The sequence below is a fragment of the Leuciscus leuciscus genome (assembly GCF_965113295.1).
Source record: "Leuciscus leuciscus genome assembly, chromosome: 8".
Lineage (NCBI taxonomy): Eukaryota > Metazoa > Chordata > Actinopteri > Cypriniformes > Leuciscidae > Leuciscus > Leuciscus leuciscus.
Genome location: NC_138732.1, coordinates 19,783,615 through 19,803,156, shown reverse-complemented (window position 1 = coordinate 19,803,156; position 19,542 = coordinate 19,783,615). Strand labels below are relative to the sequence as shown.

Genomic DNA, 19,542 nt, shown 5'->3' with positions numbered 1-19,542 from the left:
AAGCTGATACAAGACCTGATCACCCTGTCTGGGTTTATTCTGAGATAACAACCGGCTGGATGCACATTATCCTATTATTATTCATGTAAACTTCAACATAAAATCTTAATGTTTATGAATAAAAGTTGAAGTTCACAGTTATATATATATATATATATATATATATATATATAAACTGTGAACTTCAACTTTATATACATATATATATATATATATATATAAATAAAATTAAATAATAATAGGATTTATATATATTAAGATATAATTATATCTATATACAAAAACATCACATCAGGTCCTGTAACTGGTTAAATTTTAAAGAAATGTTAAATCATCTTTAGCTTGTTTTGTCCAATAACGAGTCTCTATGGCATGACACATTAATTTTTAAACAAATAAATAATGTAATGTGGTATAATTTACTTTGAAACCCTGTAAATTGCATGTTTAATTAAACAAGCAGCTGTTTAAAAAAAAACTGTAAAAACAAGAACAACAATTGAACTCAACAGAGAAATCCTAGGCAAAAAAGATAAAGCGTCAGACACAAATGTCTTCTTTCAAAACAGCTTTTATTTGAGAAAAGTTTGAAACAGACTGGTCTTGAGAGGTACATTCAGATCAGCTGGAGCCTGAGGGACATGATGGAGGGAGCAGGGCTGACCGAGTTAGTGCCTGACTCATTTCACAGCAACACACCTCAGCCCTACCTCACGCTCCACAATCAGGCTGCCTTTTTTTCTGCTTTTTTTTTTTTTTTACTTTTTCTTTTTCTTACAAAAAGTGGCTCAAAAATTTTCATTAAAAATACAATCAAATAATTTCATATATATTTATATATATTCAGGCAACATGAGAATCCAAGAATTATCATAAGCTTTGAAAATAGCATCTCTGAAGTAATTTAAAGGTCTGTTTGGAAATTTCAAACATTGCAGGCAAGTTCCATTTACCCCTCTTAAACTGAGCTGAACAAACACGTGAATGTCTTCATCTCACCAGGGTTCAGTCCAGTGGTGGCATTAGTGGTCACACATGCACAGAGCGCGAGAGAGAGAAAAAAAAAAAAAAGGGGCTCACGCTGGATTAATGTCCACACTAAAACATCACCCCAACTGGCCTTACATGTCTAGTTAATAAGCAAATAGAGCTCTGATATATTTTCTCTGGAAAGCTAATTCATGATGTAATCAGAAATGAAAAGAAGGCCTGGTGGTTACGCTGGGCTGTGATACAGCTGGATTAAGCCCGTCCCAAGATTTGGAGCTGAGCTTAAGATGCTTAGCATCATGACACAGTCAGAGGTCTAACACACACCACTTTCCCTTGGATAATCCACACACACTTGAAGATAGTTGAAGCTGGAATGGGGGCATTTTTCATATGGCATTGTTTTAAGAGAAACGTAATCAAGAAACACACTGGCTCTTCTAACACCCATTTTGGGCTACAAGCCGAAAGAACAACGAAATAGATCTCTCATATTAAAGGGACACAGAGATTTCAGCTGCATTAACACCATATAGGATCTATCGGACTGATCTCTGATCAGAGAAAGAGCCCAGAGCTGCTGGTCTGCAGGTTCTGCTCAGGCTTACAAGATATAGAAAACCAATCTGTTCAACAGCGGATTGCACAAAAAAAATCAAAAAAAAAAATCAAAAAAAAAAATCAAATGGCACAAGCTGATAATGATTAATTTAAGAGAAGGAAATTCATCTGACAAAAATATAACATTTATGAGTATAATTACAAGGTACAATAAATATGTAAAAAAAAGAATCACATAGTCAAGAATAAAATAATTCAATTATAATATAAAATGTGATGAAATCATGGCACGTAGAAATGGAATGTATTCAGAAGTGAAGAAAGTAGAATGAAGATCCATTCGCTCTTAACCACTAGGGGGCAAACATGGACCTAAGCTCCACCCCTTTTAAGTGATTCATTCAGTAACCTCAAAACAATAAAATGCATGCATGTGGACGTGAAAGTGCATTTTTGAGTTCTGGCCTGGTATTTAGAGCTGACACATTGCTCAACAGTGAAGCTCACTCCGAAAATACACAATTAAATTTGCTTTGAGGACTTATTTTAGCATGTGCCGTTACCACGGATAATTCACCTTCAAGGAAAAACTGAAGAGAGATGGTCGGCCGCTTTTTTTTTTCTTTTTTTTTGGCATCAAGCAATAATTTCCACTTTTCACCAGTACATTTCTTACATATATAATCCAACTGTAAACTGATCCCCGTTTCAACAAAGAGTAACATTGAAAACTAACTGTGAAAGTACGTTTAGTACGATTTTTCACACCCGCACGTACATGTACAGAGTTGTTGGGCACCATGGGATATCCCAGAACTCCATGTGGTTGAACAAACAGCAAGTTGTTGAAAGGCAGCTTTTATACCCATAGGGTCAGTGCCCTCAGTGCAGCATCTTAGAGAGAGCTCACATTTAGGGATCTCGAACAGCTACATATCACAAAACTCTAAACTATGATCTGGGATTGTGATCACACCTGTTAACCGATCACAAAAGGGGCCAACTGTCTGCTAACAAAGTAAAGAAAACTAGAGAGCATGTTGAAGAAGGAAAAGGGTAATTATAGGACTTTTGGGGGGTTCATGCAAGAGAGCCAATAAGGAATGAACCAGGGTCGGTACATTCTGCAGCAGTTGAGCGCTACGGACAACTTCTCCAGCGACACATTTATCACAATACGGTTGAATATGAGAATATGGCAGTAGGGCAGGGCAGAAAACGTTGTGAAAAGAGTTCCCGTGGAATCGTTCTGGGATGAGAGGCTTTGAGAGAAGTGAAAGGACATGACAGAAAAGGTGGAAAGAGGACTGCTGGTCTGAGCAGTTTAATGTGGTTCCATTGTCATGTTTCATTTAAACAGGCAGGAGGAAGGGCAGCGACCCTGGAAGATGCGAGGGTCCCATCAGTAGTCTTAACCGAAAGCTGTCCGTGCCCATCAGTAGCGCTCCATCAGATGCTTATAGGAGAGGGGTGTGACAGCAGCCATCTGTGGTGTACACAACAACAACAACAAAATCACCACTGCGCACAAAACTGTTTAGCATATAATGTAACAAAGTATTTAACAGGTGAAGAGGATAGATCTTATTAAAGTCTGAATAGCAACAATGTGTCGATCTCTTATTTGATTGATTTATCAAATATAACCAACCCAAACACATAAACCCAGACAATTCTGTACACAATACCAACCCTAAATCAAATCAAACTAATCTGCACCAATGACCCATCCTAATCACAGGAGGATCTGGTATCAGGAATGATTCGCTCATATTATTAGTCCAAATAAAACGCGGATTTGAATCCTGGTTTATGGAATGTCCTGGATTTAAAACAAGTCCTCTATGTCTCAGATGCTGTCAATTACCACAGACATTAAACGGGCAATGCACCGCTGGCAAAATGGCTTTTTAATTAAACTTGACTGTGAAATCGATGCTACATGACAAGCAAAAATAGAGTAAAAGGGCTGTGGCATTATCTTTTGCTGAAAAACCTTCATACCTATAATTCACTTTTGATTTTGCATTTAGAAATGCATTAGCAGCTACCAATGGAAGTCTATCATTTACATTTATCTTCCATACAAAATGTGTTATTTGTCCTATAAAGTGGCCAAAATTGTTCAACGAATTGTCAGATGAATTTTTGGTAATGCATTACTGGCGTAATTCCTTTGGATGGATTTCTCGGTAAACGTAGATGCTATCCCAGATCAATTTGTGTTGAACCCAGAACATTCCTTAGATCATATTGAGCACTTTACCTGTCTGTGTAAGTTGAAGTTTCCTCTGACAGCTGAGAAGAACAGAAGAGCAAGTTTAATGCTGGTGAGTACTTCCTATCTACAGCCTCACCAATAACTTATTACAACCATCACAAATTTGACCCCAAAAGCTTCAGGCACAGGCGAACATGCAAAACACCCATATCATCATGCAAAATGCGAAGCATTAATGCAGGGGAACAATCACCGGAACCAAAATAATGTCCCACAAAGGTTAGACAGCCAACTTCGATAGTCACAAAAACATTAAAATAAAAAGAATCCTAACTACAAACTACCACACCACATAAAATACCCAACACAGCAAAAGACACGATAAGACCAACATGACACTGCGGTTTCATTTCAATGTATTAAAATATTGCACAAAACAACCACACTCATGTTGTCATTCACACACATATAAATGAGGTTAACCAGAACAACACGACAGATAACTGGTTTAGTCAGTTAATACGGACCCAATCACAGGTTACTTGAGGAGCACATGCAAAGCATAATGAGGGGCGGAGCTTCCCCTGGCAGGCTGAAAGGATCATTTAATATTCATCCATTCATTTTTTTTTCTTCTGCTTGTTTATTTTTTATTCCTTACAGCCAACAGTACTGCACTGCAGTCTATTATTATAGTAGCGTCACATATTAAATACATACGTTAATTAGGTATATGAAAATACTACAGGGTCATATGTCCTGTAACTCTTGATCCTTTCTAAAATAAAATGCAACAGCAGGATTCTCAAAAGTAAAAATCCCATTAAAAATCTCCATAGAGAAAATATTACGTTAACTTGTTTCTTTGCAAAATTCCTGGTAAAGTAAGTACACAATCCTATATACTATACACAATCCTGAACCAATCCCAAATCAGAGAAGTCTGTTAGGGAATGGGAACAGGGCTGTTATTCTTTCAGGCTTGTAGAGGCTAGCAAAGTAATGCAAGTTATCTACCTAGCTTTTTAATGCTAGTTGTTATGGGATTTTTGTGGTGTTAAAGCATAAAAGACATTAGTGATTTATCCAATAAGAAAACACGGTTACACTTTATTTTAAGGTGTCTTTGTTACACTGTAATTGTACTATGAAGTACTGAGCAATAATAATTAACTACATGTACTTACTATAGGGTTAGGATTTGGTTTAAGGTTAGTTGCATGTAATTATGGATCATTTATAGTTACTACTATAGTAACTACAATGTAACAATGACACTGTAAAATGAAGTGTTCCCGAAAACAAATTAGTCGCAAAGTTTAATTTGTATGTCTTTTTCACATTTTCAAATACTTTTTGCATCAAATCAAATGTTGTAATTGTAATTGTCAATCTCAGAGCTGGATAGTTTAGTTCAAGAAATTTTAAATCTCTAAGGTGCAGAATTTTTAAATCTCTATGGAGAAAAATCAATGGGGATGTACTTGTGGAACACAAAGTGGGCAGACACTGTTGAGCTGTGGTGTGTTCTTTTTCTTAAGTCAAAGACTAAATGTCTTTTCAGCCAACCGATGTGAGTTCATCCTGAGGTAGGGAGAATTTCCACAGCAGAATTTGGAGGAAATTAAAAGCATCCCACAGTGGGGGCCCGACTGAACCCAAGGGGAGGAACTGCACCGATTACGAGGCAAATCCCTTGTGGATGACTAGGGTCAGGCACTCAATTGGGGCTCTGATTGTAAGAGTCTGGGGTCTTGTACCTGTTCATTTGACAGAATTGGACTCGTCTGAAAAGGTTCTCATGAGCAGGGGTCTGGCTGAAGACTGAGAGGAATGGCTGCCCCCAACATTCGACTGACCCGGCTTTTTCTGAAAGGGGGTGGGTGAAAGACACTTGAACACGATGGATCGGACACACACATACCCACTCAAACACACAACTGCGGTACAATAAATCCTTTAAAAATAAGGCAAAACATGGTGAAGGATGTTTATAACGATGAGATTTCATATTTGAGGGCACAATAACGTGTTTATAGTTTCCATACAGATTAACTTTCATGGAAGAATTCATAATGGCCATTTTTCTAACATAATCCCTCATCCCTTTTTTGACCCATACAAAAGTCAGCCAACACTCAAAGAAACTCACAATATAAACCCACCAAGAGATGGTTTCCGATTCCAGTTCCTTAATGATTCAGTTAACAATTAGTATTTGTATATCTACTTTTAAAGTAGTGCCTAATAATTGATCCTAACTAAACTACCGTATAAAAATGTAAATGTAAAAGTAAGATTGTTTTTCAAAGGAAATAATACTTAAAGTGACTAAAGACAATTATAATTTTATAACAGATTTGTATTTAAAATAAATGCTGTTCTTTTGAACTTTGCATTCATCAAAGACTCCTGAATTTTATTTAATTTTTACCATAGTTTCCACCAAAATATTAAGCTGCACAAGTCTTTTCAACACAGATAATAACAAATTCTGAAGGATCATGTATCACTGAAGACTGGAGTAATGATGCTGAAAATTCAGCTTAACCAATCAAAGGAATACATTACAAACAGTTATTTAAAGGGTTAGTTCACCCAAAAATGAAAATTCTCTCAGTAATTACTCACCCTCATGTTGTTCCAACCCCGTAAGACCTTCGTTCATCTTCGGAACACAAATTAAGATATTTTTGATTAAATCTGAGAGCTGTCTCACTGCTCCATAGGCTTCTAAGACACTATAACTTGAGTTAGTTCACGTAGCGCGTCTGTGTTGCACGTCACACACATGACCAGCGTTGGCCAATAGTGAGCCTACGTGTGACGTACAACACAGACGCACTGCGCTAAAACACTACGTGAACTAACTCGAGGCCCAGAGAGAAGGAAATGAATAGTGGAATAAAGTCGTTATTTTTTTATTTATTTTCGCACAAAAAGTATTCTCGTCGCCTTATAAACTTAAGATTGAGCCACTGTAGTCACTTGGACTATATTACCGATGTCTTTATAATGCATTTTCTGGGCCAGAAAGTTATAGTGTCTTAGAAGCCTATGGGAGGAGTGATCCAGCTCTCAGATTTAATCAAAAATATCTCTCTTACGGGTCTTACGGGGTTGGAACAACATGAGGGAGAGTAATTACTGACCGAATTTTCATTTTTGGGTGAACTAACACTTTAAATTGTAATAAAATTTTACAGTATTACAGTTTTTACTGTATTCTTCAGAGACTTCAAAAAAAAAAAAAAACATTTAAAAATTCTTACAAACCCCAAACTTTTGAAAGGGAGTGTATATTATATATATATACACATATACAATATTTGGGTAACATTCTAATTGGAACCCATAGAGGCAATGTAGACCAATGAGACTCATTTGAGCGTCACTCTGACTAATTCAAGAACCGGTGTTGCCCTTGGACCCCGAAGCCATTCTATTGTACTGTATTTAGCGCCTAATTTCAAATGATAAAAATATAATAAAAAAAGAAAGAAATAATAAATCGCATTATGGTGTATTTATGTTTAATTATGATGATATTTTAATGACTGTATTGCCTTTTAAATTGCATATCGCATATATATAAAATATATATATATAAAATTATCAATAAAATGCCCCTTTCTTCTCTGTTCTTCCGTCTTTTTTTTTGGATCCCCAACACTAACAAGACAAACACTCTCTCTCACATACACACAAGATCTCACTTTGAATCAAGCAGCCCAAATGTACCCATAAAGTCAGTGGTTTGGGTGGGGAGTGGAGTAGTTTGGGCCGAGCACGCATGCAGGAAACCCTGTGTGCTGCATTCTCCTGGCTGGGCATGCAGAGACAGCAGGCACCTGGAACAGGCAGCTGAAGGAATCCCCATCATACCCTGCAGCCCTTACAGACGCACACTGAGGACCACCCAACAGCCCGGCTCAGCTTTTGGGGACAATTCTTGCACAGCGCCTCAAGACAAACACCCGCTCAAAAAACTGCCACCACGATACACCGTTTGACTCACAATCCAAACCCAGAACCTATGACAAACACATTTGAGCTAGCGAAGAACACCATCTTACAAAGAGGGAGCAGAGACAAACGGGTGGAGAGACGGCAGGCAGGACACTGAAGATACAGACAGGCAACCCAAAGTCGGACAGTGAGACAAAAAGCAGAAGAGGAGCAGGCAGAGAGACCTCAGTCACTCCAGGAAAAGCTGTGAGTGCTAGCAGTCTGCGACAGCATGAAGATAGTGGATGTCCCAGAGGAAGGAAGACGTCGTTTCATCTATGGTACAGCACACAGGTGGGCAGGAGACCAAAGAGGACAGGAAAATTAAAAGAAGATCATGGGTAAGAAGGGGTGGGAGTAAAGTTATGGGGGTAGAGAGAGAGAAACAAGAGAAATGTGGTAGACACGCAATTAAATATGCAAGTGAAAAGCTCCAGTAACTAGAACCCTGACTATGTGCGGTTTGATTCAGCAGAAAGTTGACCAGCTCAGCATAAATAAGTATCTATCTATAAAACAGACTAACTCTCCTGGTGGAAATTGATTGCCACATAAATCACATAATACATTTATGGTCCACAGAATACAATATTAAACTATCAGGAATTTTAATCATTTAAAAAAAAAATCACACACTACCATTCAAAAGTCTGGGGTTAGTAAGATTTTGTTTAAGGTTTTCGAAAGAAGTCTCTTATGCTCAGCAAGGCAGCATTTATTTGATCAAAAATACAGTAAAAACAGTAACATTGTGTACTTGTGATTGTGAAATCAAAACATTGCGTTTTTTTATTTTATGTTTTAAAATGTAATTTATTTCTGTAATGGCAAAGTTCTAATATGATGATTTGCTGCTAAAGAAGCATTTCTTATTGTTAATAACAACAGTTGTGCTGCCTAATATTTTTGTGGAAACAGTGATATATTTTTTTCAGGATTATTTGATGAACAGGATTATTTGATGAAAAATGTACTGACCCCAAACTTTTGAATGGTAGTGTAGATTCTGAATTGATGAGCTGCAATTGTATTTGTATTAAATGCAAATAAACACACCTGTGACCTCATGTTCTATATTAATGAGCATAGTTGTTTCATTTTCATTCATTTTCAATAACAGCTGACGGTGTGACTAAGTTCAGCAGAGCTTGACTTTAAGCCAGCATCACTGCTCATTTGCATAATGTCTGAACTGCAAATACTTTTCACAGCATTTTCAACAAGCTGCAGTCATTAATAAAAAATTGCTTTACAATGTATTAATAGAGTGTAATAGAGTAATTATGTTTTTTTCTTATTCATGTTTTCAGTCTTTCTAGGGACCTGTAATACAAATTAGCTTGTGATATAACCTCTACACACAATGTATCGTATCACATTTTACAAGTTACATTGGTCAATAAAGACCAAGTTTCTCATCTAACGGAGTTCATTAGGCTGTAATTATAAAACCATTTTTAAAGTTGACAATTGAATAATTGACATCATTATCACATTGACATCAATGACACAAAATTTCTCCCCGTAAGCCATTTTAATTGACACGTGGCATTCTTGGAAGGGAAGCGACACCTACCTGTGAGGAAGCAGGGGGCAGATGAGGACCGTATGCTCATCTCTGGCCTGAAAGGCTGCTTAATTAGTGTCACAAACATTAGCGACTCCCTACAGCGGGTGCTCACTTCCTTTAAATAATTCAAATTACTGGAGGGGTCTAATTATTGTTTATAGATTCTAACTGTGGTACATGTTAGCTGGTTGGGTAGCCACTGACAAAAGCACAGAGTGATGCAAGTATTTATGTCAGAGTGATACATGGGACAAAAAGCTACAGGAGAGTAGGATAGGACATCGAAGAAGAGTGATAGTAACAATTAGACTGATTGACTTCCTGTCTGTTTGACCAACCCCAACAATCCAAACTGTTCAGAGCTTTGAAACAAGGCAAGAGTTCTGTTAGGAAAAAAGTCAATGGAGTAATTCATGACAGTCAGGGGAAGTAAGGAAAAGAGACACTTGAGAAGAGACAGAGTTTAAGAATAAAAAAAAATAAAAAAAATAAAAAAAGTAAGATCCTAAAAGGTAAAATAAGGCTGGGGGTACAGGGGATTATTAAATGTGACTGCGTGTCCTAAACAGGTGTGACGTGATAAAGCAACAAATGACACAAACCATCTCTCTACCATGTCAATCAGAATTTATGTGCTAACCAGCCATGACCACACCAAGCAACAGCGCATTTTGCCTGCCTACACTGGTCCTAAAATCCTGGTCAACATAACTGTGAATTAAACATCAAATATCTTCTAATTGGCCATGACTGCGTCACGTCATGCCTGGTTAGGACACGGTGGAAGATGAAAGAAGAACAGAAGAGAAGGTAAATCAGGAAGAATAAGGGAGAATAGGATGGAAATGGTAGAAATTAAAGAGTTGAGGAAGTCCGAGAGGAGTAAAAATCGGAGGGAGAAGTATACCTGTCGTGAATGGGGGCCTCTGGGCTTGCGGAGGACCACCAAAAGGAGCTCTGGCAGCAGACTGAGGAGAATGAGGATGATGATAACCAGCCAGGCAGACACTGAGCTTAGCATGTTAGCAAACACAAAGTACAAACGCTGCTGCTTCAAAAATGGCCTAGAAAATGAGAGAGAGAGAGAGAGAGAGAGAGAGAGAGAGAGAGAGAGAGAGAGAGAGAGAGAGAGAGAGAGAGAGAGAGAGAGAGAGAGAGAGAGAGAGAGAGAGAGAGAGAGAGAAAGAAAGAGCGTTAGACAAGTTAACTAATGCGATTAAACGTAGGTTAATTTAATTTATCTTTACTGATAATTATATTTGCTTCATTCTACAATCAGAGTTGTACAGTGGAAGCAGCACACACAAAAAAAATCCCTAGTGGACCGCAATATGTAGTCTCAGTCTGAATTATCCGTAAAGAAATCCACCATTCAAATTAACTACAAATATAGTATCAGCTTAAAAAGTGAAAAGTTCTCTAATGACGTGTGCAAAGGCAAGAGGGCTGGGTAATTATCCCTCGCCTTCCTGCAACCTGTCACTCGCATGAGATTTACAGCAATTAGCAAACGACAACGATCCAATGAATTCCTGATGGACAAAATCAAGCGCGCCCTTAATAGAGAAGAAAGGATTTTGGAGACTTTTTCCTCACCATATGATGCCTCCCCAGAAGAAACTGAAGAAAACATAGAAGGCCAATGAGCCCCAGATCACAAAATGGTTGATCCACGTCCAGTGCCGCGTGTCTAAAGCCAGCTGGGAGAGGGGAAAGAGTCAGTCACTGACAAATGAAGATCTGAGATACTTCTCTTATAGTTTAGAAGTTTGAGATGAACTAATCAAGGCACCAACCTTCAATGTCACAGTGAAAACAAGGACTGTAAAGACAATTGTTCCATAAGACCAGTTTCCAAAGACCTGTAAAAGGAAGGAGTAAATCAAATGCAGTTCCCGCTTTTTCATTCATATCGTTTTTAAAGTCACCATTAAATCATGGAATATTGTAGTATTATTCATTATTTATCTGTGAACATTTAAAAAATAAATAAAATTATTCAGGTGCCCTTGTAACCTTTAATCAAAATAACTTCCCCCTCCCCCTTGTAACATATTTTCTCTTCTCTGATGAGGTGTTTATTTGTATGAGGGTGGGACAACCTGTCAATCATATGACATCATAGCAATAGCAAACCACAACAATCCAACAAGCCAATCAATTCCCGATAGACAAAATCAAGTCCCACCCAAAATTTAGTTTGAGAAGCCATTTCACGCGGATATAGTATGCCACAATAGAGTATAGCATGTCACTATTGCGACTCCTGTTTCATGCCCAATTTTAAAAAGCAAACCAGCTCTAACCTGCCCATTATCCTGCAGTGCTGGATTGCTGAACAGGAAACGGACACCAAAGAAGAACATGAGACCCTGAAAAATTCCTAATACTGTCCAGTAGAGGAAGGGGCGCCAGCGTAACATGGCATTTTTGGCTATTTGTCTGTAAGAAGGATAAAAACACAGTATATCAGCAACAGCATGGTACAAATGAAATAATCAGAAGAGTTGCAGTGCAGACTGGCACCTGTAGAGGGTGGCATTGTCCAGCAGAACCTCGATGGCCATATGCTGTTCCAGCAAGCTGTAGGCCAGAATGGGCATGGAGGTGAAGCAGATGTTGTACATCGTCAGATAGGCTGCGTCGTACAGGGGCTGGGAAGGGGAGCGAGGGAAAGGACGGGGGCACCGGGGAGGTTAATACCACAATAAGGACATCACACATATGCACACAATCTGACTGTGTGGCCACATGCAATGGTCGCTTAATATACAAAACACATGCTGGAAAATGTGATGTCAAGATCCATTAGACCAATTACAGGAAATCACAGCTGAGAATTGGTTAAGAGCTGTTTCTCTTTTTTTTTATATATATATATTTTTTTATCGATTGCAGAAGTGACAGTACTACAGGAGAAAGAAGGAAAAAGATGGGACACAACTGATATATATAAATATCAGTTCAAAGAAGGGCAGAGATAAATGCAGAGGAAAGACGCAAAGTCAAGAACAGAGGCAGAGGAGAGGGACCTGCTGGGACATAGTCTTCTAACAGGTCCTTTAGTTGCACATACCTGCTGAGAGTATCCACAGAAAAACTGGTAAAGGAACTGAGGTAATATGAAGCAAAGATTCTAAGGGAGAGAATAGAAAAAAGGTTTAAGAGTGTCACTAAAATAACTACCTTTATATATTTATAGATTGAAACATGGGTCACTGGATGCCAGATGTACCTTATAAAAGAAGTACTGGACAAGATGAGCAATGCGCACATAGTATAGATGCCCATGAGCCAGCAAAAGCTTCTTTAAGTGCTTGAGTTTAGGGATGGCATAATCACTGTTCCTCACAGCTTGACGACCCTCCTTTCCTTTAACCCCTGAACACACAATAGAACAAACACCACCATCACATTCCATCGCCCCAAAAAAATTAAATAATCATCCTAAGCAAGATATGCACACTTTATTTTAAATATTTTAAAATATAATTTAGCCCTGTGATGAAAAAGCAGAATTTTCAGCATCATTTTCAGTCTTCTTTGTCTCATGATCCTTCAAAAATCATTCTAATATGGTGATTTACTGCTCAAGAAACACTTATTAATATTTTCCAAATTGAAAAAAAGTTGTGCTGCTTTATATTTTTGTGGAAACTGTGATACATTTTTTTTAAAGGATTCTGTGATGAATAGAAAGTTCAAAAGAACAGCATTTATTTGACATACAAATATTCTGTGTCTTGCTGAATACAATTATTTCTTTAAAAGTATTTCTTAAAAAAAAACGTTTTTAAAGTAACTGAGGCCAAACTTTTTAACAGTAGTTTACATGTATGTACAATGAGATCTCACCAATGCCCACATGTGCCTCAAGAATCATGCTAACATCATTGGCCCCATCGCCAATGGAGAGAGTGATTGGGGAACCTTTAGAGTTCTTTACCATCTTCACGATCTAAAGTGAGTAAAAGAGAACTTTAGCCAACTAATTCATAAAGTATAAGTGCATTTAATAATAGGCACCATAAAGAGATGCCAAAGTGTCAGCCTGCAGGTGTGACCTGAGCTTTCTGCAGGGGTGCCATGCGGCAGCAGAGGACGGCAGTGCTGTTCTGGCAGATCTGCAGAAAGAGGTTCCTGTACAGGCAGGCATCTGCATCACGGGGTGGGTTCATCAACAACGACAGCGTAGCACCATCTATGATGAAGCCGTACTCCTGATTTGATGTAGACCAACTCCTGTGAAAAAACAAAACAAAAAAACACAGTAAATTAGGTCATTAAATACACCCATATTAAAATTCTGGCCGATATGATAAGTCTATAATTATGTTCATGTTATGACTGATAGCTGATAAATGGCAGATACTAAAACTCTATACAATTTTGTCTAAATAAATTAAAAATAAAACATGTAATAATTCAAAACAATTGTCTTAAATTCTACAAGTGAACTAAGGCATCATAACTTTAGTTCAATACTATATTTGTCATTACATTTATTCATGTTTTTAAACATCAACTTAGATGAGCGTTAGGTGACACGTAGTCAAAAATGTGAAAATAGGGAAAATGAGTATAAATTCAATATTGACAGGTACATTCAATATTAACTGATTTTTATATTGATAAAAAATAAATAAAACAAAATAAAATAAAATAAAACTCTACTTGGTCCTATTATATAGTCCATTCCTAAACTGTACCGAAATTCACTAAAAAGCCAGTAAGAGGTCAAGGGTCTGACCTGGTGACCCCTGCTTTGACAGGTGGGGCGTCCTGCACTGCTCTTCTATGGTAGTCACGTAACAACTCAAGAAGTTTGTCCTCGCGCTTTGTCCTCCCATCCTCCAGTGTCCGCACAGTCAGTTCCAGCAGCTCCGTACCCCTCTGGAACAGGCGGCAGGCGTAGCAGGTGGACTTGGCCGTCTCCATTTTGTCCCCCGTCAGCACCCAAACTTTTATCCCTGCACCCTGCAAGGCCTCCATGGTCTCCGCTGCCTCTTCCTGAAGTCTGGGACACAAGATGTTAAGATGTTAAACTATCCAGGGCTTCTCTTTGAGACAAAAACATGATGTAAATAGCCATTTAGGTCACCAACCGGTCCTCTACAGCGGTCGCTCCAATCAAACTCATGCCCGTCTCCACTTGGTTATAAATGGCCATGAGTTTCTCCTCCCTGTCCTGAAGAGCCAGTCTCGCCTCCCTCAGCCCGGTGTCTGCCACGGCATACTCCTCAGCGCTCAGCTGCTTAAAGGCTACACACAGTGTACGGTAACCCTCCTGGTGAGCGAAAACACACAATTAGGCTTTTTCAATATTTAAAAAGTCAATATGGTCATAACATCCTTGAAAATGAAAGCCACTGCAATACATTAACATTCTGTAATCTACTGTACCGTTGCATTTCGCTCAACGTGCAACCGAATCCTTTCCACCTCCTCTGGTTTGACTCTTGGGAAGATGGAGGAATCGGCTCCCTTACAGAAAAGCAGCGTCTCTCCTAAATAAACAGTAGAAGACAGGTGAGAGACATTCAGAGTTACAGATTACAACACAAACTTGCTTCTTACATCATCTGCAAAACTCACAACCACAATGCTAAGATGTTCTGTGGAGTTGCTAAGTGGTTGAGGTGTTCTGAGCAGTCAGAGACTGTTTGCATAAATTATCTTTTTTTTTACTTAACAACAACTCATTCTGATGTGATAATATGTAGCATTTTAACTGTGACAGAAAAAAAAAAACCGGAAAAAATGAGAAATCAATTAAATTAAGAATAAAAAAATCGAACTAAAAAAAATAAAATAATTGTGCAGCTATTGGTTGATAAAGGAAAGAAAGACAATTGCAAGCTGTATTTGGGTTCCGGCTTCAATGTAAACCTTTGGCATTTTCCTGCTCAGTCCATCTACTACTGATCTCTAAAAAGGTCACTTCACCTCAAGTCACATGGTTTAAGTTATCATTCATGTCAACAGCAGAAATGGTGCAGGACAAGTTAAGCAATTCAAATCTCTAACCCTGCATTTGAGCAAGAGCAAAAGCCTTAGCAAGCATCACTAATGATCTCTAGCTCACCTGATTTGGTCTGCACAATGACGCTCATTCTCCGTCGGACTGGGTCAAAGTTTAGGACATGGAGCAATTTATACCTGAAAAGTAAGATAATATGTAAAAATACGCAAAACTAATAATAATAATAATAATAATACGTTATATATCGCTCCAGGTTTAAAAAACATCCATGGGTGTAAGAACTGAAGAAGTATATTAGCAATATACGTCAATGATCATAACTTACTCCTCTATATCATTTTGCCTATTCTTGATCTTCATGTTCTTACTCTCCAAACCAAGAAAGGTGAAGCCATATCTAAACAGAATAAAAGTTATGTCAGTAAGTGCCAGCGATCCCACCATTATCAGCCACAAGAAGAAATGAAAACTGCATATCATGGTCCCACCTCATGGCTCCTTTGACCAGTGCAATCTCATCAGGAGAAGATGCGATGAAACATCTTTCCTCCTCTGGCTGGGGAAACATCCCATCAACACCATCAACTTGGTCCCTAGGAGTTTCCTCCGCTCCGTCCTCCTTGACCTGCACCGTGTGGCACAGGCACAGGGCCCGCAGAAACAACTCCTCTTTCTCCTAGCAGACAGAAAAATAACAAGCTGCTTATGAACATGCATATTTGTGCATGTTTACTTCAAAACTTGAAGTACCTTTAACATGAAAGCTAATTGGTAAATAATTGAATAATTTAGCTTTCAACATTGTTTTCATTTCATTTGTTAACATTTATAATATAAATTATTATACCGTACAAAAGTTTAGGATCAAACTTGATGAACGAGAGAAAAAAAAAATCTTGCTGACCCCACATTTTTTAACGGTAGTGTTAATGTAATGTAATTTACTTTTTAACCCTTTAAACCCAAAGATTTTTAAAAAAAATTAAATTTACATAATTAAATTACTAAGCAGAGTCTGAACTTTGATTAACTCCAAAGTAGTGCTGAGTAATTTGCTGATAAATAAATTTAAAAAAATCATAATTTATGAAATATTTATTGTATTATGTACTGCAATGTGATAAAAACATCATACTGCTCAGATAGTCATGTGTCATATGTCATTTGAAAGGTCTCACGGAGTCGAATACAACAAACATGACTAGTTTGGGCTTTGACGAAACTTTAGATCCAACACTTAGATATAAAGATATTATATTTTGTGTATGTCTGGAAACAACTATTTAAAAAATGTCTTCCAGGTGTCAAGGGCTGAACAAAACAGCTACCTTAGTTCCAAACACTGTAACTTTTGATTACTTTATGCTATCACCACAAAATTGGATCTAGATGCAGCTCGCATGTAGGTGAACTTCACCAAAAAAAGAATTGTCCTCCTACCTTATTTCCTTCCTGAGTTATTGCATGTCAAATAAGAAAGATATGTAAAATTTCCATTGAGCACACTTTTTTGTCTTTTATCAGCAGTTTCTCAGCATGAAAATGCCCAAATGAAATGAAAATGTATATTTACTAAACGTTTTCTATCAAACGATACCTACCTTTTGACTCTCTTTGCTATAGTTTTGGAGTTATGACTCTTTACTTTTGTATATGTCACAACTTGTCACAATATGTCACAAGGACTTAAAGGGTTAAATAAAGGTAGTTCAATAACATTAGTTAATCAAAATTGGTAGAGAACCGTGAAATTTCACTGGTATTGGTACTGAGTGCTAAAATTGTGGTATTGTGACAACCCTAGTATACAGATCATATGCACAACAAACTAACAAGGGCAAGGAGAAAGAGGAAGTGCTCTCAAAATACCATCCGTTTATGGAGCATATTAGAGTATTATAAAAAAGGAGTTAATCCACATAATTTAAGTCCTAAAAAAGCCTGCCAACACAAACATTTGATGTTTACTGCCTTTGTGTTTATATCTCAGCCTCAGAGGATTCATAATTTAAAAGGTTTGCAGTCAGTTTACATACTGAGGTGAACACATTCAACAACACGATCCGTAAGTGTAAAATCAATCCCATCTGAGGTCCTTTGGGTCTCAGAATGAGTGTAACTCACCAGGCCAGCCTTCTGCTGCAGTTTACTCACAGGCCCGTCCGTCACAGTGAAGCCGTCCAGCTCGTCTCTGTGTCTGTACTGGAAGCCGTCTATACAGCACTCGATGAACTCCATGTTGTTCTGGGTCAGTGTGCCCGTCTTGTCTGTGAATACATATTCCACCTGCAGGGTGCAGACAAATGTTGACCTTACCAATTATAAATCCAGGCAATAAAGCACTCCTTTCCAAATTAACAGAGTCCAACGATAAGAACGGACAATTAATTTGTGACAAAACCAGTCTGCTTGCATAAATCAGTTTAACGAAGCATGGCCTGTAATTTAGAGCAATCATCTGCATAACCAGCCAAGGATGATCTATGACCTCACTGCCAATGGAAGAGCCAGGGACAGCTCAGATTATGTTCATGTCATGATTTACTTTCATTTGGCCGTTCAGACTAAAACACATTTACATATTATATCTATACATTTTATTTTATTTTTTTGAGTCAGATATGCCACAGTAATCCTGTGTCTAACCTGGCCAAGTTCCTCATTGAGGTCCGAAGTGTTGACGAGCGCGCCCTCTTGGATCTCCGGGTCAAAGAAGTCTTTATCCCAAGTGATAAAGAAAGAGCCCAGGAATTTCTGCATCTCCACAGTGACGTACATGGACACGGGGATTATAAAGTTGAAAAGGACCATGAAGGAGAGGAAGTCTGTAAACATCTTCACATACTGAAACAAAGACAGAAAACCTGCATTCAGTCTCTTCAAAGCCCAATATAATGTCTGGAACAGCAAAGAAACATGGAGGTTAAACATAAAGCTATTTCCTAATTATGATGTATTAAGTATGATCTGTGTAAGAGCTGACCACAGCCACCAGAGACCAGATTAGCTTGTAATTTATATTAATTGCATCAAGAATGACTGATGATATAGAGGGAGTTGCTAATTGATTCATGCAATCATGTTCAAATCGGTCAGATGTGAAATTCACAGACTGCTCACCATATTAGTGTCTTTCTCCTTCTGCGTTTTCTGGTTGTACCACGGCTCATCCTGACCGTCTTTGCTCTGCCATACATACTTTAGTGTAGTACACACCACAGCTTTACTGATGAGGATACACAGATACACCAACAGAAAGGCATTGATGGATCTGGAAAAAAAAGAGGAAACGCATATCATATGTACTTAATCATGTAACCACACATAAACACATCAAAATAAGATGCTAAGAATTTCTTTTGCGTTTTTTTTTTTTTTACTATTTACTTTATTTATTATGCATAGTTGCTGTCAATATTCTTATTATAGGAGATAAATAAATAAATACAATCAATAAATAAAATATATGCATAAAGATAATTAAATATATTTTGGTTATATAAACTCTGGAAAACAATTTATTCAATTAAGTTCTGATTCATATTATCTTGATTGACTCGTATTTTTAACTAATGTTACAATTAATGGTTAAGATTGGAGACACTATTTTCACATCAACCAAAAAAAAAAACAGACATAAATTAAAAGATCGATCTTAGGATTTACAATCAATATTGGATCATTAAAATGAACTTTGCTAATAATCCGAAAATCAATATTTTGAACCTTACTGCACACTGGGGTATAAAACTGCTCTCGTCACTCACTTTTCGACAGCTGATCGTTTCTGAGATTTGCCCTGGTAGTTGAGCGCCATCTTTGTCTCCATGCCTGTGTATACTGCGACACCTTTAAAAGAAAAGGCAATGAAGAGTGATTCGGGTGAATATAATTCGTCGACGTCAAAAGATTCCTTTAATTAAATGGTGCCGGGACCTACCATTAATCTTCTTGGTGTTTTTCAACGTAGCACCTTTGAGGAGAAGGTTCTCTGGGCCCAAAGATCTAAATTAAACCATAAAAACGAACAATTATGTCAATAAAGACACATTCTGGCATCCAATCCCACGTTAAAGTGGCTCCTAATGAGCAGCATTGCTGGAAGTATGTAGGCAAGTTTGGCCTAGCCCGCTCTTGTGAAGGACACGACATAGAGACTCATAAAAACATTTCAAACGGCCCAGTGACAAATGGAAGAGCGTGCAGGGC

The 19,542-nt window shown here is 37.8% G+C and overlaps 1 protein-coding gene across 3 annotated transcripts in view; it reads right to left on the bottom strand.

The window, feature by feature from the left end:
- Nucleotides 1–555: 555 nt before the first annotated feature.
- atp11c (ATPase phospholipid transporting 11C (ATP11C blood group)) overlaps nucleotides 556–19,542 on the bottom strand; it is a 64,706-nt gene continuing 45,719 nt past the window's right edge. Inside the window, exons 9-31 of one of the 3 annotated variants that reach the window (XM_082177481.1) lie at nucleotides 19,274–19,338; nucleotides 19,101–19,182; nucleotides 18,454–18,604; nucleotides 17,980–18,177; nucleotides 17,458–17,619; nucleotides 15,822–16,009; nucleotides 15,659–15,730; nucleotides 15,436–15,509; nucleotides 14,754–14,857; nucleotides 14,456–14,637; nucleotides 14,101–14,367; nucleotides 13,415–13,592; nucleotides 13,206–13,308; nucleotides 12,586–12,731; nucleotides 12,427–12,486; nucleotides 11,877–12,004; nucleotides 11,657–11,792; nucleotides 11,147–11,212; nucleotides 10,947–11,050; nucleotides 10,258–10,414; nucleotides 5,533–5,641; nucleotides 3,818–3,849; nucleotides 556–3,037 (exon numbers count right to left, since the gene is read on the bottom strand). In XM_082177481.1, the coding sequence (XP_082033607.1) occupies nucleotides 5,537–5,641; nucleotides 10,258–10,414; nucleotides 10,947–11,050; nucleotides 11,147–11,212; nucleotides 11,657–11,792; nucleotides 11,877–12,004; nucleotides 12,427–12,486; nucleotides 12,586–12,731; nucleotides 13,206–13,308; nucleotides 13,415–13,592; nucleotides 14,101–14,367; nucleotides 14,456–14,637; nucleotides 14,754–14,857; nucleotides 15,436–15,509; nucleotides 15,659–15,730; nucleotides 15,822–16,009; nucleotides 17,458–17,619; nucleotides 17,980–18,177; nucleotides 18,454–18,604; nucleotides 19,101–19,182; nucleotides 19,274–19,338 (2,728 nt within the window). In that variant the 3' untranslated portion in view covers nucleotides 556–3,037; nucleotides 3,818–3,849; nucleotides 5,533–5,536. The remainder of the gene's footprint in view (nucleotides 3,038–3,817; nucleotides 3,850–5,532; nucleotides 5,642–10,257; nucleotides 10,415–10,946; nucleotides 11,051–11,146; nucleotides 11,213–11,656; nucleotides 11,793–11,876; nucleotides 12,005–12,426; nucleotides 12,487–12,585; nucleotides 12,732–13,205; nucleotides 13,309–13,414; nucleotides 13,593–14,100; nucleotides 14,368–14,455; nucleotides 14,638–14,753; nucleotides 14,858–15,435; nucleotides 15,510–15,658; nucleotides 15,731–15,821; nucleotides 16,010–17,457; nucleotides 17,620–17,979; nucleotides 18,178–18,453; nucleotides 18,605–19,100; nucleotides 19,183–19,273; nucleotides 19,339–19,542) is intronic. The other 2 variants (XM_082177482.1, XM_082177483.1) reach the window with 2 other exon arrangements.